At 42.3% G+C, this 18,489-nt stretch overlaps 1 protein-coding gene across 1 annotated transcript in view; it reads right to left on the bottom strand.

The window, feature by feature from the left end:
* sema4c (sema domain, immunoglobulin domain (Ig), transmembrane domain (TM) and short cytoplasmic domain, (semaphorin) 4C) overlaps positions 1–16,994 on the bottom strand; it is a gene marked incomplete at both ends in the record, with an annotated part of 35,943 nt that extends 18,949 nt beyond the window's left edge. Inside the window, 2 exons of the mRNA XM_079160545.1 lie at positions 3,364–3,518; positions 16,871–16,994. Coding sequence (XP_079016671.1) covers positions 3,364–3,518; positions 16,871–16,994 — 279 coding nt within the window. The remainder of the gene's footprint in view (positions 1–3,363; positions 3,519–16,870) is intronic.
* Between the last annotated feature and the right edge of the window lie 1,495 nt (positions 16,995–18,489).

Raw genomic sequence — 18,489 nt, 5'->3', positions numbered from 1 at the left:
TTTTTGTCCTCCAAAAAGCTAAATTCTGCTGAAAGTGTGTAGGCAAATAGAAAAGAAGCGTGCACATTCTTTCACATTTCACATGTCCATACTTTCCCTTAACCGCTGACTATTTAGTGTTATTCACAGTAGCTGCTTTTTTTAATGGCTGCGTGACACATGGCTGAACTTTGCTCCGTGGACAGAGGTCCACGCTGTGTTACTAAGAGGTTTCCACATCGTTAGAAATAATTACACTGGTCATTACAGGCAGAGAGCTGCTGCGAATTCAATATTAAACTGATTTACTTGAGTGGGTATAAACCAACAGCAATCAAACGACGAGTTGTTGCCGTGTACTGTACTGGTAGACTTTATTATGATAATATAATTAATCATTAGGATCAGTGGCTTTGAACTATTACCTGTAGGATCTGTGGGTTTAACTAATGCACTTGAGTTTTTAAAATACAGACGAGATAACATGAAGCACAGCAACACCAGCAGTTTATTGTTACTTCTAATTTGTTCCCAAGGGACACTCATTAGTCACTAGTCACTGTCTACTTCATTATCTAATGAAGAAACTCAACTCTTCATTTGCTCCACACAGATCAGGTATTTTACAAAAAAACAGCAGGCAGCAGTAGAAGCGTTCTGTGTTAATGCCCGACGACCTACAAAGACAAGTCTGCCAAAGCAAATGTCCTCCATTTCACATTAACACGTGGCACGAATAATAAGCTCTCTTCACGTTAGCGTCTTAGAGTCTTTGTGTGACAAATAATTGTACAAAGTATAGGTATGGTTAATGTATGGCTAATAAGTGTCAGTGAAAGAGTCTCAAGTGATGAAAATGAAGCATAAACCTTTAATTTGGGAAGGACCTCAGTGCTATTACACGGCCATCTGGTTTCAGCATCTTGAAAGCTCTGTGTTAATCTCGGGTGTTTTATCTCATACAGTGTCAGCGCAAGTAATGGAATCCACGCTTTGGCCATTAGCTAATGAATTAAAAAAAAAAGCACACGAGTTCTAGGGCAGCTCAAGCTGAGATGGCCCTGAAAACAAATGTGTAGAGCAAGGACAGCCGGATATGTGAGCCTGATATCTCGTCAACTTGAACATTTGCTACATTTTGTACTTTTCAAAATGCTGGAGGTGAAACGGCGCATTAATGTAGCAAAATTGTATCGGCGGCGTCTGAGGCGCCATTGGGGAGAATGACTGAACACAATTAATAAATGAATTGATGAAAAACAGAAATAACATAACTTATATAACTGACATGGGAAAGAACATAACTAAATAATGTAGGAGGAAGCACTTCAGACACGAATGGGAGCTGCCTGTCTCCAAATTTTGAGAAAATATATCCCTTGAAAATATTGAGGGAAGAAAGTCAGGCATAAAAGTAATGACGGAAGACAGCGGCGAAGAAATAAAAGAGTAGCAGTTAATGGAAGGAAGGGGGAGGAGGGGTGAGAGAGTGATGGGCAGATGGTGACAGAGGGGATGGACTATTCCCTCGTCTACGCAATGCCATTTCTCTGTGTTGGCTCCTTCCCACTACAATGCACACTAGGGGGCTGACAACAGGTGGTCTTATCATTACTGTAAGACTCATAACCCTCACTCAAACAGCCACAGCCTGTGTTGCGTGTGACAGTGTGTGTATGTGCATCTAATAACTGCTCATTACGGCTCTAAATCAGATAACAATTCCCAGACCGCTGCAGGCTGCCTGCTACACCTTCATCGGACTGCTGCAATTGTACTGATTGCAATATGGACCAATTATTGACGGAGCAAAAGCAAAACCAGATTGAGTCTCTGAGGCTTTAGCATCTCTGTGTGTGTGTGTGTGTGTGTGTGTGTGTGTGTGTGTGTATCAGGTCAAGTCAAGGGTATTTATAGTGCTTTGAACAAACAGGTTTGCCCAAGAGTGCTTCACAGAAAAACAAGATACGCAAATTAAAACAAGGACAGTAAAAACATGATTGAATAAGTGCATCGTAAACTCTGAGGAAACTGAGAAACGCCTGTGAATGTGTGTGTGTGCCTGTTTACTCCCACACATTCACAGTGGATATGTTTGTGCTGACAAAAGTGAAATATTGGAGCCAATAGCCGCGCACATTAGGATCTTAGTATTTGGCAGCGTACTCACACTATTGCTGTTGGGAGCTTTTAGCAACAGATAACATAAATAACTCCCAAATAAAGTAATAACTTGTCAAAAAAACATTTGAATTTAGTCCAAAATATATAAAACTTGATCGTGTAAAAATCCCTTTCGTGATTAACAATGCATCTTTATATTATAAGACCTTGTTTTTGTAAGTTTATGGGATTTATATGGTTTGATTTAGTTGAAAGATTTTATGGTTGGCGCCTAAAACAGAAAACAAATTCAGTTTAAGGGTATTCGTTAATTAAGTCTAAACACTACATCTAATGATAATCAATGCTTAATTGAGACATTTTCAAGTGCACGTCTCTTTTCTTCATCAAGGACCAACTAGTACGGAACATTCCATTTAACAAACAGTATTATTAATTCATATTATTCAATCTATGATAACGTGTATTTTGTCAGTTTCAGGGCTCCATATACATTTTTTTTCTGCGAGAAATGCTATATCTTTGATCAGCAGCAATAAATATATTTTATTATATTTTTGACCCTTTAAGGAGGACACACAATTCGAGAAGGCATTAAACTGCTTCTCAGCTCGTACATTAGCTTGTACAAGGCCTGAACATTTAATAAAAGAAGTACAGTACACGCCAGACCAATAAAGAACCCAACAACTAGTATGACTCAGTGTACTTTATTATGGTACGATTACGGTACGATTGATGGTTCGCCAGAATTTCTTTTTGTGTGCGTTCTGAAATGTCCTTGAGTCCAAAAATGAGCCAAAAAAGGATCAAATGAGGTCGTTCTGTAAGTTAATAGACAGCAAAGAAGTTTTTCGCTTTTCCTGCATATTCAAGCTGAATCGTTGATATAATAATTATATCACAGTTGATATCATAATTGAATTTGGCGTATTTAAATTAAGTATTTGAAATGTGTGTTTATCTCTGCAGTGCTCAGTAACCAGGCTGCGCGGAGGAGACGATGCTTTTTGTTCCTGAACTGTCCATCATGAAGCGTTGTGATATTAAATCTTATGTGTTATCATTTAATTTCTCACATTTCTACAAAAGCCTTTCAGACTGTGTGGGCGTTCGCAGTGGCAGTTAGTCAGAGGTAGTATTGTGTGAATACAATTGCTTGTCTTGAAATCCTTCCTATCCGTCCCATATTGAAGTTTTGTCAAATTTGAATCCTCTTAAATGGAAAATACAGCTTTTAACGTGTTGCGTGTGCGTTACCTGAGGCCGTAGCTGTTTGCTGATGTCGTTGGGGTCCAGGGCGAACAACGTCTCGCGCGCTCCGACGTACAAAACCCTCTCGTGGTCAGACAGAGTCAGCATGCTGTAGTTGAACACTCCCTGAATGCTGAACCTCGCCATGCTGTCCAAAACATCTGGATAAAGACACAGAGGGGCATCGTTACATTGCTGATAATACTGCAGAACTGCTCACATTTCCTTTCAACTGATCTGTTGACAGATGACAGAATAACACCCGAGAAGAACATTTCACACTTCCCTTGTTGGAAATGTTTGATGTCTCATCTTATTCACACCACCGAGCCTCGCCTACTCCGCCACCTATAGCTCAATGTCGTCCATTCTGCTCGTCCGGTACACATGGTGCACTTCCCCCACAGCTTTGCTTTTCATTACGAGCTGTGTGTCGTATACAAAGCTTTCAGGTTCACAACATGTGAAAGTTTCTGCCCAATTTAATCCCGTGGCCAAATCTGCTCACGAACTTCCACCATCTCAGCGTCCACCTGTCGACATTTCTGCAATCCATTACCTATCTATACAGTTTCGTGACTGTATCTTGCAGAAATATAAACACCGAAGTACTTAAAACTGCCTCTGTGGTAGTACCTACAGTAGGTATCTGCAGGACCACATTCAGGCCCGCTGACTCACACTCAAGACTCACAAGGTCAACAAAATACTAGCTTCACTGTCTGGCTGGCAATCAACACAACATCAACTAAACTGATGATATATTAAAAAACATTTTTCGTACTAAAAGCCCCCACGGTTGTAACTCATAATTAAGTTTGCCGAAACTACCCGAGGTATCTAGCTTTAGGATCTGTTGTAAATGATTCCTGCAGGATGGAACACTGCACTGAGAGCTTCCCAAGCTCTGTATTTACTTTAAGAACCTAGAGCAGAAGCCAGTCTTCAAGGCAAGCCTGATAAGTTCCAGATCTGCATGTCAGAGGAGAGATAAGGTGGTCTGCTATTTAGAGAAGCTGTGCAAATAAACAAGAAGCAATATTGCACTTGCCCTTCCAGCCCTTGTTTTGATGAAGAGTGCAGTGACGTGTGCTGTTAAAGTTATGAATCTAACAGCAGAGCGAAGGCAGCATCTAGAGCTTTTAAAGTAGCACTATATTGATGAAACCATAATCTCACACTGATAGACATGGCTGCAAGTCTGCGCAATCTGCAAAATCTAAACCTTTTGTTATCTATAAAAGAAAGCAACCGTCAACCGCTTCAATCATCCAGCGCTTTAATGGGAGCTTTAAAAGGTAGTTTGTTATCGAGCCAGTCAACAAGAGGTTTGTATTCATGCACTTGTTCAATAAACGTTCCATTAAGAATGGCAATTTTCAAATTGAGAAAATCGGCTAATCTTGTTTTTTATAAAACCCCCCTAAATTGTGTTTTGCCTCAATTGGACACAGCTTTTAGACTAATGATTGTTAAAGAACTCCTACACTCAGCACCGCAGCATTTAAGAAGAGAGCAGCTTAATCAAGGCTATATATTCGGAGCACCTATACACAACAAAACAGGGATTTAGAGACAGACTTTAGTGCAAAAGGGAAAATGAGAGCCGACGTGGACAGAATGCAGAGCAAAAGAACATTGATAATGGGAGTAAATCTGCAGGTGTGATTACATTGTTCATTATCTGTGTTGCACATCTTGATGCAAATCACATTTTAATAAAAGCCTAAATGAGGCCTTTTACTCTGATTAGGCTATCACTCAAGAGTATTAACGGAATATCAGCCTCTTTGTAAACCCAGGTATTGATCCTAGCTGACTCAATGTGATTTATCTCAGGACTGTCTGATTCGTTTTGGGGAGTGCCCACATTTTTGGATTGTTTCTGATTTTCGCACTTGCAGACGAACACAAACAATCTCAAAAACATTATGAGAAAATCACAAAATGGTCTCTCCGCGGTCCCATCGGCAGGGTTTGTTGAAAAACCAGAGCTGACTTTTTTTTCCATCAAAACTTAAAAAAAAAGATGCACCCACTGTTTCGCTGTTCACTCCCACACACACACATACATAAATACGCCCAAATACACACACACACACACACCTACACACATACACACTTCAAATCCCCTGACTAGCATACAGACAAACTAGTGGTGCAGAGCAGATGCAAGACAGGAGGAAAGAGAGAAAGGATGGTGTTTAGTTTTCATTATCCACACTCTTGTTGCTTGTAGTGTCACCTTGTCTTCTCCCTCGCACTTTATCGGGGCTGATAGAACGTGTGCACAACGCGAGGCGACGACAGCCTGCGCTGCACGTAATGCGATCTCATAAATTGAATAAGAATATTCCATTTTTTGTTTTTGACAGCTTGAATATTTTTCACTTCTTTCGCTGTTTCCCCAACTGAAAATAGCAGCTGAAATCCAGGGAGGGAACGGCAGGAACTGGTGTGATTTATGGTGTGACTAACTGCTCATGTGATGCTGTGGCCTAGTTGGGACTAAACAGACTTTTAGACATGCAGCAATATGTACTGGATGAAGGAGCTTTGTGTGTGTGTGTGTGTGTGATAGAGAGAGAGAGAGAAGAAAAGAAAGGGAGATTAGAAGTGAGGCCTGTTGCCGAAACCTTCAACCAAAGCATTCAACCTAAAGCCAGTTTCTGGAAGATTTAGTTTTATTGGCTTCAAAAATACAGTGTTATCTCTCTCTATACCTGCTGCACACGAGTGATGCTTTACATTTTCAAAGTGAATCAACATTGCTGTCAACGGAACGCAAAACATCAAGACATTTTAGAGACAAATGGTAGCGCCAGAATCAAGACAAACAAAAATGTTGGGCACATACTGTACTTTGCAGCCAGACATCTGTCCTGTGACTATTTGAAACAGCCTCCCAAAGTATAATAGTTGTTTGCTGCTATATTAATGTTCTGAATGTTAAATACAGCTCCGTTAACATTTAGCAAGTTGAGTCTAACTGCTAATAGCTTGTCACCACTTTGTTTTTTTGCATCCACAGAGTGCTCAAGTGGCCCCCTTGGAGAACTGGACCAGCGGGCCCCACGTAATTTGAGTTTGAGACCCCACTTTTGAAAAACCTGAAATTATACCCTGGATAAATGTCTACTTTAAATGGGACCATTTCCATGTGAAAAGATACAACACGTTTAAAGTGTTAGCTGTTAACTCCAGAATTGTTCTGAAAAACACTAAGAGCCTCTTAAAAAGCATTTTGACCATCCTGGCACAATTACACCCTTCCACTTAAAACCATGCTGCTTATGTGTGTGTGTGTGTGTGTGGATGTGTGTTAACAACACCCAGCAAACATCATATAGATCTGATCAAGATACGGTTAAAAACAAAAAAATGCTGCATGTTGTGAGAGGCACGGGAGGATGGAGCGAGAGAGATAGAGGAAACGAGGGATAAGTACTGAAGTCAGCTTATTATGTGAAGAGCAGCGGTGTATAAACATTGGAGGGTATGTACGGATGAGGGAGCTTGATGAGAGAGAGTGAAGAGAGAGAGGCAGCATCCTCAGGGGAGAACTGAGCACATCTGCTGTGTTCCACACAGCCAGGCAAGAAAACTCCAGAGCTGACACACTTCTACACACACACACACACACACACACACACACACACACACACACACACACACACACAAATCAGTGCACGTCTGAACACACACATAAAGTTGATGGGTAAGCTGAAAGACATATTGCATTTGCACAAACACACACACACACACACACACACACACACACACACACACACACACACACTTGCATGCAGAGTCCTGGATAGTTCTCCAGGGTACCTGCTCAGTGACTTGAGCATCTCTCCACCAACAGAGAGAAAGTTTTGCTCCGAGTGGCTTGTTTGAAGTGATCAGCGGCTCTGTCATTAAGAGGCGATACGGGCAGAAGCATTTACCATCTGCCACCACTCTGTGGCAGCCCTGAGGCTACCTGCTGTGTGCGTGTGTGTGCGCGTGTGTGTGTGCGTGTGTGTGTGTGTGTGTTTGCTGTAACCTGAGTGACTGTGGGTGTCTCTGTAACAGACACAAGGCTGTCCACACCTGTGGTTCGTCACTATTTATGTGCAAGTGAACAAGTATACATGTGTTTTTTTGAAGGACAGTGTGTGAGTTTGAATGTATGTCTACATTTATGTAAACATCTGTAGGTTTAACAAAACTCTCATTTGATGTTTTCACAGCAGTGGAGAATTGAACGCCAAAATAAAAGAGGCAATCCTCTCTTCTAATAATGACTGTGCAGAAAAAAAAACAGATTAAAATCGATGTACTCCAAAGCACAAAGGATGCATATTATACAACCCGCCTTGCATTGAATATACAGCAGTGCAGCACACAACACTGTTGGATGGAAGATATTTGAAAACTGTTTACAGCTTTTAACGGACTGTCTTGAGAGTCTTTCCATCATTTCAAGGATTTTGTTTGTGTGTGTGTGTGTGTGTGTGTGTGTGTGTGTGTGTGTGTGTGTGTGTGTGTGTGTGTGTGTGTGTGTGTGTGTGTGTGTGTGTGTAAGAGTGGTTTAGGTTAAATTACAAGGCCTTTGATGCTTCTAGACAACAGTTTGTAGGGAGCAAACGAAGAGAGGGAATATAAATAAAAGAGCATGAATAAGAAATGGAGGGCAGAGACGAGGAGAGGCATAATGAGTCCACCAGATGAGGGGAAATACAAACAAAAGGGTAAATAGAGAGACAGAATAGAAAGGGAGAATGCAGATGATAGACAACTCAAAAGGCCCGACCGAGGTCAGTACCACTGGAAACAGAAATGCTCAGCAATCACCGCTCTGCAAAACCTCTCCACTGGCTGTGTATGCGTTTGAGACTGTGATGTAAAAATGATGAGCATTTCTGTACACAAGTGGGTGGATTATATATTGTTGATAACACAACACACATTTAAATAAAGAGATGTTGGGGATTTAAAAGGGAAAATGTTTATCACTGTTTTTCGGTCGAAGTTTGGAACAAATACATAGAGGCATCAAACTAAAATGTTTGCTCATTGAGTAAGCTATTTGTGTATAGCTCGAGGCTATACTTGACATTTCTTCTTTTGGATGGATTTCCTTCCTTTCCGACAGTCGTTCATTTCATTTCATCTCAAAGGGACCTGAAACATGCTTGAGAAAGATAAACCATCACAGTGAACCTTTTTTTTTTGCCAAAGACCAGTGAAGCTTGACCTCCACCAGCAGCCGGTTAGCTTAGCTTGGCATGAAGACAGGAAGCAGGGCGGAAACAGCCTGACTCTGTCCAAAGGTAACAAAGTCCACCTACCAGCACCTCTAAAGCTCCCACATAAACATGTCATATCTCATTTGTTTAAGTGTAAAAAATGACAAGTTATGATATAGCTAAGCTCCCTGGCTGCTGGCGGAATCTTCATATTTAGCGTACAGACATTGCAGAGAGTGCTATCAATCTTCTCATCCAGCTCTCGGCAAGAAAACCATTAAGCATGTTTCCCAAAATATCAAACTATTTCTTTAAGCAAAGAAACAAGACCATTTGCAAAAATCCATTTAAACGTTTGCTTTAAGAAAAAGTGCAGAAGTATTTAAAGCAAAAGTGCTCATACTGCAGAAAAAAAGTCCCCTGCATATATCATTATGTATTCTATTATTTAATTATTATTAGTGATGCAAAGATGATGATGTGTGTGGGCAGCTTGTTAATGTTCTAGCTTGTTGAGACAAAGATTACTAAAATATACTCTTGTTTAGCTTATGCTCAGTGCCTTATATAATGCCTTTAAACTCACCATATGTAATACATCTGGTGAATGTACCTTTACTTTGAAGATTATGATAATCATAATCTTCAAAGTAAAGGTACATTTAGTGGAGTAAAAGGTACAATATTTCCCTCTGAAATGTTGAAGCAGGACAACATAGAATGTAAGTATTTGAGGAAAGTACCTTAAAATTGCACTTGTACTACTTTTATTCAGAGTCAAAGACATTTCTTTGAACAGGACTGTTTGGAATAACATCTTCCGACTCGGGTCATGACAGAGTGTGAAGCCTCTGCTTGAGCGCCCTTGAGTGCACCACACGGCAGAGTTGTCACCCAGCACCAGTTTATACAACTGCAGTATCACGGAACAATAATGCAACTGCAGACAAAACATTATCAAGAGGATTACACATCGCAGGCCTCCTGAAGCTAATCAAGCTGTGACACCATGTGACTCTTAGGAAAGCGGGCAACAACTTGTGTTAACCCTGGTAGCTTCGAGGTGACATCAACAGGTGGAACGCAGCAGAAAGACATTTTGGGTATGTGTATAAAGTGCTTGTTTCCGTGCTTGCATGGGTTCGTGCATGGCCACTCTTCCTTGTAGGGTATCTCAGGGTCATGTCACAGCTGCACCATCCAGCACAGACCAAATCATACCGAGCCAAACCGAACAGAACTCCAATGTGGGGTTGAGGAGGAGGACGAGGTGGTGGTGGGGGGGTGGGGGGGGGGGGGGGGGTGGGGGCGCCTGTTGCTTCACGGCCGGCCTCGCCTCTGTAATCTGCCTCCATCAGCCTTCCAGCGGAGCTCCAGCCTCCCGCTCCCTGTCTCCTATAAATACATCCAGCCTCTGCTTATAGTTCGCAACCGCCGAGCCACGCACTCACCAAACTATGATTAAAGGCCTATTTTAGGGAGAGCTTTGAAGCGGCGACAAACACCGAGCGCGAGGCAGAGACAGACAGACAGACAGACAGACAGACAGACAGACAGAGGAGGGAGAGACGTTGTGCAGCACCCACACAAACATGCAGATATACCCGAGCGTGTGCACACACGGAGCTTCGTCTGATCCTCATCTGAGCAGGTACCCTCTTTGAAGGAAAAACAACAACAGTGTGCACACAAAGGCACACACACTCCCACGTGGATGCACAAGCTTTGTCTGCCGAACAGATGACAAGTTCACAGGAGAGTCAGGTGTGCGACAGAATGAGAGCAGAGAGACACAAGAAAGGGAAATATATACATGCCTGTACGAGCTAGATCGGCAATAATACCTTTCCGTCAACTGTGCAGTGAATTTAGGTCATTATGGATGATCTGCCATTGTAAAATAAGAATAAATGAGATTGATAGGATTGTTCAACACAAGGAATTCATGTACTTAAGTCGCTTGTGACTGGATCAATATGCCATAAAGAATAATAGCAAGTACACTGACGAAAGTACACGTTTTTAAGCCAAATAATTACTAGTCTCTGCATGGCTTATACGTGTAAGCCGTTGTTTGTCGATTATGGAGCATTTGTATTTCCCGTACAGCTTCACTATTACAGTTTTTCACAAACAGTCATGGCAATGCGGAGCGATTGAATTCAGCCAAATTGGTAGAGCGAGATGAAGGGATGGGAGAGTGGGAGGAGAGGAAGTGGTAAAAGTGGATTAACACAAGGACGGAACAAGTGAGCCCAGTGGGGGGATGGTTTTCAAAGGGGGGGTTTGGAAGTTGGAAGATGAAAGCGGAAGGGGGGGGGGGGGGCTTGAAACAGCCGAGCTCGCTGGGGGGTCGCTATTGCAGCCCACAACAAGCTGAACAAATCATCAAGAGCTGGTTGATGCCACAAGTGAGGTTTTTCCATTCCAGCGTCATGTATGACTGGTACAGCAGCGGGCACCAGCTGGGGAGACTTAGGCCTTTTTGAAAAATGTTGTGGTGATGACACACACACACAAAGAGAGATAGGCGGATGCCTGTGGAGCTCAACGGGTGCAGCATTGGCACAGCTGTAGTTTGTGAATTTGATTCACTGAACTATATACATTTGCTGATTCAGAAGAACAGTGAATTGCCCCTCGCGTCCTCAAACTGGAGACACTCCAGTCTGGGGTTTGAATCACCAACCCTAAAGAGCTTGCGATTTAAGACAAAGGCTGTTCTACCACCTCAATCAGTAGATTTCTGTCCAGCTGAGTACCGCTACTTATGACTCAGCTTTTGAATGAAAGGTACTCATGGTGTAGTTATTCTGCGTACAGGGCAAAATAGAAATTTCCTGCTTAACAATCAGTGGAGGAGGCAAACATGTGCAGCCATGTGAGTCACAACATGTGGTCTTGTTCATTCAGAAAGCTACTCGGCACAGTAGATTTCCTGCTTGTGCCTCAAATTAATTATTCCTGAACACGATTTGTATCCCCATATGCTGCATGAACAGGTTAACCTTCCCTCTAGGCTGTTGTTTTGTTTCCTTTAATGTCAAATTCAAGAACTAAATGAATGCGTCAAATCATTTAGTCCATAGAATAGCAACAAAAAAAAAATAATCACAAACTGTTCAAATTGCTTGTTTTTTTTCCCAACCCACAGTCAAAAACACAAACATATTCAATTTACAAAATAAAAAAGTTAGAATGTGTTGGTCAAATGTGATAAACAAAATCCAGCCGTTATCACATGTCAAATGTCAAAAATTACGCTTTTGAGTTACGGATAGGGACTATGAGCGGCAGTGATTTTTGTATTATAATGTCAACGAGGGCACTGCTACTACAAGAAGGTGCTTCGGATAAGAGCGGCCTTCGAGTGGCATTTTCATTTTAATCCACATGCCCACTTGCTCACACATCAGGTTCCACAGAGTCAGTGTGACCACAGAGAGCGCTCCAGCTCCTGACATCTGGTCCCGGCTGTTAATCTTCCCTGACCAATCAGCACAGGGTCAGGGGATGAGTGACACTCATAGCAGATAAAAAGCGGTGATGAATCTCCTTCTTCCATCACTCCCTTCTCCTCCTCCATTTATCCTCCCAGTCACGCACAGCCTCTCTCTGCCTCGCTCTCAACCGCTCATTATTGTAATTGGAGGGTTTGGGGAGATACGGCAGAGAGAAAGAAAGAAAGGGAAAAAAGAAAGGTAGAGAGAGAGAGGGAGAGAGAGAGAGAGAGAGAGAGAGAGAGATTGAGAGGTTTCTGGAGGTCAGAGGCCTGGCCCTTTTCCACTCTCTTTCTGCTCTGTTATTTCTCTCCCGCCATTCTATCTTTCTTTTTCTAAACCAGGAGGAGAGCCTTTGCTTTAACTTTTCTTTAAAGATGCATGTGCTGCATCAAAGCTGGCTAGATTTTCAAACAACATATCAAGTTTCTAAGGGCTCTATTTCTTCTTCTCTCTTCACCTCCCTCTTTCTCCGCTCTCTCTCATTCTTTCCTCCTTTCTTTGTTTAACCACAGCTGCTGCATTTTGCCATAGTTTTAGCTTACTGGCCTCTGTCTTTGGGCTGGGTTAAGGAGTGTTTGTGTGGTTGAGTGTATGAACCCGACAGGAGAAAGCCAGAAAGAGAGAGGGAAAGAGAAAAAGACAGAGGAGGAGTGGGAGAAGACAGCGCTGCTATTAGCTGAAGTGTTTTCTGTCGTCAAAAGGCCAGGTTAAGTGCGTGAAAGCAGCTTAAAACAACATAATGGATGCTCCAATCAGCTGTGACCAATTAAGTAAGAAACAGGAGGGAAAAGACTAGAACAGGTCAGTCTAAGAGACAGAATGGAAAAGAAAGAAAACAAGTCAGAAAGAAGAACTTTTAACTTTTTTCTTATTGCCAACAAATCCTATGAAAAGAAGCAACAATGAATTGATCCTCGCAGGTGTGTAGACTTGAGTTATAGGACTCGGACTCAAGTCAGGCTTTTTTTGTAAATGTGGAAAAACCCTCTAAAATAGGCAATATGCTCCTTTCCCAATTTTCGGTAGGAGTATGCCTTTCTGTTTTTTTTTTTCTCGTGTGACGATGTAACGAGCTCTCCGGAAAACAGGGTTAGTAGACTTCCAGGGAAACTCTTACAGTCGTTACTTGAGCCTCTCTGTCAAACTCTCAAACTAGAGTTGGTGATTGTTGGAACAGTGGAAAGATAAACAAAGACGTTTTCGATTCATATCATTTTGTATCTGTAGAGTTTGCATGAAATGCGTTCCACGACTATTAGCGAGGTCGAATTGCTGTTGTCTGACTGGAGTATGGTGCTGTGAGGAGAGCATTTAAGTCTTAAGTCTTTTCCTGGGATTTGTTGCCACTAAGAGAGCAATGGATTAACCTCAGCCTTTTCCTTTAACATTAAGGGAGAAAGTATGGATGAGAAGACCTTTAGCGAAAAAAATATTACAGAGAAACTTGTACAAAATGAACATACATTTGAAATACAAACCACATAAATGTGAAAAGAAATCACGATACATGCACTATGTCGGTAATTAGAAAAGAAAAGTATGCAAATTTATAGCGCTCATTAGCAGCTCTATGAGGGCCATACATAATGTGTGTACATAAAATGTCTCAATAGGAGCCGACTGTTATGTTTTCCTCCTCAATAAATGTGACATGTGGGTGGCGAAGAATAACAGCAACCTACAATTCAAAATGTCAAAATGTGACTTTTAAAGAATAAAAGAATAAAAGGTGGACAAATAGAGAGAGAGCGAGAGAGAGAGAGATAGAGAAGATGATTGTATTTCTTCTTCTGCAACCTCGCGTAAGCCTCATGTAATTGCTGGGTGGGGGTGCTGGTGTTGGGGGAGGGGGGGGGAAATATTATCTCTTCAACCATCTCTGCCCCAGCATAACCCAGCCAACACACACACACACACACACACACACACACACACACACACACACACACACACACACACACACACACACACACACACACACACACACACACACACACTCCTGCACGGCCCGGAGCTCCAAATCCCTCAGACTGCCAGCCTAAGCAGTACACACACTCACACACACATATAAACAAAGGGGGATTAGACTGATAGACACACAGCTACACGTACACACACCCACACACACACACTCTCTCTCTCTCTCTCTCTACACAAATAGGTATAAACACACACGCCCTCTGTGCCCCCACATTTTCTCTCACTCTGGTTTTTCATCGCTTGTCTTCTCTGTCTTGTAAACTCACACTGCATACAAACAGCAGCTCTCACACACACACACACACACGTTAATATTGAAGCTGTGTGTCTGTGCAGGGAGATGCCTCCATGCAAAATGAAGCACAGGGCAAGTGGCCTGCTGAGAGTGTGTGTGTGTGTGTGTGTGTGTATTTTCCTTTCTCTGTCGTTCCACCGAAGCTACTTTCTGTCCTTTTAAGGCAGTTAGTGACTGGCCTCTCTCTCCCAGTCTTTCTCTACGTCTCTCCATCTGAATCTCTTGCTTTCCTTCCATGATATCGCTCTCCTCTCTCTTCTCATTTCTCTCCTCCAATCCTTCCTTCCCTCCCTTCCTCTTTCCGCAGCTTTGTTTTTCCATTTCGTCTCTCTCCTATCTCCTCAGCACCGTGGCAAGAACCCATCCATATAAGTCATTTTACCCAGTATTGAGCCTGAAAATCAAATTTTTCTTTAACCAAGTGGAGAAATCTGTCAAACGGGTAAGATAATCCCACTTGTTTCCAATGCAAATCAATTTACGTCAAGAATCCTTCTGCACTCGAGTGTCATACTCGAATCAAGTATGATAGAAGCCGTTTCATGACAAGGCTTTTATTTCGAAGACATTAATGACAAAAAAAGTTGAAGATGCACAAGAAGCGAAGGGAAGTTATCTCGTCTCTACAGACAGATTTATTCACCAATCTTTTTCCAGAACGATACTGAATATTAGATACTTTTTGGAAATGTATTTTTTTTTTTGCTCCTTCCATGTGTGTGCAGCTGTCCCAGTTTGCCCCGTCTGGCGTGTCCTTACCACAAGTGTGTTCTGGCCAAAGTGCAGCAGGGCCACTCTGCCAACATTGGCTCACACTGGAGCATTTCTCCAGAATGTATTGACATCCTATCGATTGCTTCACCCCCCCCCCCCCCCACATCCTCTGTCCTCACATCCCGACACAACGCCAGTGATGACTGCATGGAGGGATGAGAGGAAGGAGGATGGCTGTATGGGGGAGGGGGAGGGGGGGGGGGGGGGGGCGGCATGTGAAAGCTGCATTTGAAATATCTCCACACCCCAGAGCTACCCAGCGCCATTCTCCTCAAGAGCGGCTGAAATCTGAGCTCTTTGTGAAAACGCCATAAGAGCATTACGAGTTCATGCGATGAGCCGCAGCATACAAAGCAAAAAAGGGGAGGGGAGAGATAAAAGGCAAACAGAAAGGGGAGGAAGAGAAGGGAAGGGAGAGATAGATATGGGATGAAAGGTGGAATAGGTGGTACACAGAGGTGAGAAAATGTAGCTTTTTTTATCCCATATATTTTTTCCTCTCTCTTAATACAATTTCCATAATCCCCAAGTGATAGAATGCAGTACTTCTCCTTTGAGGGATTAAAAAAAAAGACTTTTCCTCAGCTTGCAACAATTGGCATTGTTCAGTGTAGACAGTCGGGTTTGTCTGCAGAGGACGGCCGAGATAAAGAGTGCAAATGCAGTTGAGCGCTAGGATTAGACTGATGTATTGTTTTACCTGGGGTCGATCTCTTTACAAAATCTGAAAGCATCTACCTCTGATTTAATGGAAAATCCTCCCCGGTTGTTGTAACGGAATACATTTTTGCAATTACTGGTTTTGTATCGGATGTCTGACCAGATTAATCGTTCCAGGGCCAACTTGGAGGATTCCTCCAACAGCTGTCAGTCCTTTAAATCCGCCTTAAGGTCTGGCTTCAGTGGATTTGGTCGAGGCAAGGAAAGTAAATATGCGTTCATGTTTTGTGTCAGGTTCAACGTTGGTGAGCTTTGACATGCAAATTTGGATGTTCACCAATAGCTTGCAGTGTTGATAGTATTGAACTATGAGAGCCGGAGATGGAAGCTCTGTGCGCCAGCTGCTGTGTTGCACTGTGTACTTTTATTTACAACCCCTCTGTCTGACTATAAACTGCTCCAAAAAGGAGGAATAGTTTGAGACAGATAATCAGACTGTAAGGAAACAGAAGTCAGTGGTACAAATACATTAAACAAACCGTGTGTACTTATTGTCCCATTACCAAACAAGCCTCCACGCTTGTAACGAACAGTTAGCGAGTCCAGCAAAGCCCCAATAGTACGAAGAAAATAGAACGAAGCTTAGAGTCCCACGAGTGGTTAGTACGCCAGCGGTTAGTATGCCAGCTACAATAGTTCAACATCTAGCCCTGCGAGTAATCACTAATTAACCAAGCTTCTACAATCACATAGTTCCCTTCGCCCTTAAAGACATGGTCAAATTAAAATAAAATACAACTTCTCCAAGTTATCCAAGCTAACGGCCAAGTGAGGGTTTTATATAAGACAAGAAAAACGGACAAATCTTTAGCAGGTAACAGGAGACAGTATGAGCAGTAAATGCAGCGACATATAGGATTAGAACTTGGAAAATATAGCTATTTTTCATTCTATTGGGACTTTGCCGCTATCTAAATGTATTCTTTAACTCTGTCTTTCACTTAAAAGTTTCAAAGCCCCCTGAGGTCTAACTCCTCTATCAGCTTGTAATACACCGCTTCACTCACCCTGGTACCGAACAGTCTTGCGTGGGATTGGGTTCCAGTTGAGACCCAGCGACTTCTCCCATCCAACCAGAAACACCAGGAGCAAGACCTTTGTCCCGCCCATAGCTCCCATATCAGCTCCCATTCGTTGGAACTGGCGTTGTGTGATGGATCGGGGGATAAATCAGTTGGTGAGAGGGACAGGAGAGCGGCCCAGCTCCTGGCAGCCTGCCGGGAGAAAAAAAACAACAACACATCAGCAGGAAGCAGCAATTCACTTCCTTTATTGGCTTGGTTGTTTATCAGAAACTATTTTGTCAGAACAGTATTTACAACTTGCACGTTTTTCAAAAAGCCACACAGAACACGGTTCACACATTCAAGCTGCACTGAAAGATACATTTGTCCCTTTGAAAACATGTACTATCAAATTTCACATGGCCATCAAAATCCACAATAATGTAAAACAGAAATGAGTTATGCAAATCATTAAAGCCAATAAGGACAAAGCTGCAATCAGTGCATGTGCCTCTGTGTGTGCGTGCGTGTGTGTGTGTGTGTGTGTGTGTGTGTGTGTCTCTGCCAACAAAAACAAACAAAACATTTTAATGACTTTTGGCCGGGGGTTATGCAGGAAAGTTTTCTCTGGCCCTCCCTCACTCTGAGCGATAATCCAGCTATCGGCACTCAAAAAGCTCAGAAATAGCTTATCGCCGCGCTCTTGTCAAGCCAATTCAGCAGCAGTATATTAAACTGGGGCTGAGTTATCAAAGTTAATTGGCGCTGGCAATGCATCAAATGCCAACGTGTTGGGAAACGAATGTCGAGGCAAGGACAATCCAATAGCACCGTGTTGTAAATGAATTGGTTTATACCTAATGAACATGTCAAGTGTGCGGCTACAGAGTGGCAATAGAGTCCAATAACAGCACAGGATGATTGACTTGTTACGGTGCTGCAGGTGAGACTGATGCACAGGGCGAGAAGAGGAATTTCACTTTAAAATAGTACTTACACGCCTATAATGACACTCTATCAAGTTTTTTTTGTTATATGCTTGTGAGGACATGGCAGCCATTCAACTTTTTTTAATGTATGTCATATTATCATTTTGTATGACCTCAGGGACATCAATTAGTAACATTATGTGTTAATTCAAGATGAAACATGTCACTTGTCAAATCAACCACGAACAGCCTTCGATAGAGTCATTCGTTTTCATTAGCAGTACTTTAAATATAGTTCTTAATTACGTTGGACTGGTGCCATCCGTAGATATCCTGCAGCCACCTGTGCTGACAAACATCCTCGATCAATGATGACAAGTAGGAGATTAAGAAAAGAAATCTATAATTATTCTTCAATGACTGCTCATGAACGGTCATTATTATAAAACAATCTATACTGATTTATTGGTTAAAGGGTTGAAATTACATAAAAAACAATTTATTTGTCTAGCTCACAACAGTGAAATGCAACACCACCAGATCCTGTCCCTGTTACTAAAGGCTTCAGTTTGCTTCAAACAAACTAGGTTTTACAACGTGTCGTCTAAGGACAAAGTGTTAAAGTGCCTATTCTAAATTACCAAAGGTAATGTGTTTACCCCCTCCTGGCTGCATTCCTGATCCCTCTGTGTC

The sequence above is a fragment of the Pholis gunnellus genome (assembly GCF_910591455.1).
Source record: "Pholis gunnellus genome assembly, chromosome: 6".
NCBI classification, from domain to species: Eukaryota; Metazoa; Chordata; class Actinopteri; order Perciformes; family Pholidae; genus Pholis; species Pholis gunnellus.
This window is presented reverse-complemented; position numbering and strand designations above follow the sequence as displayed.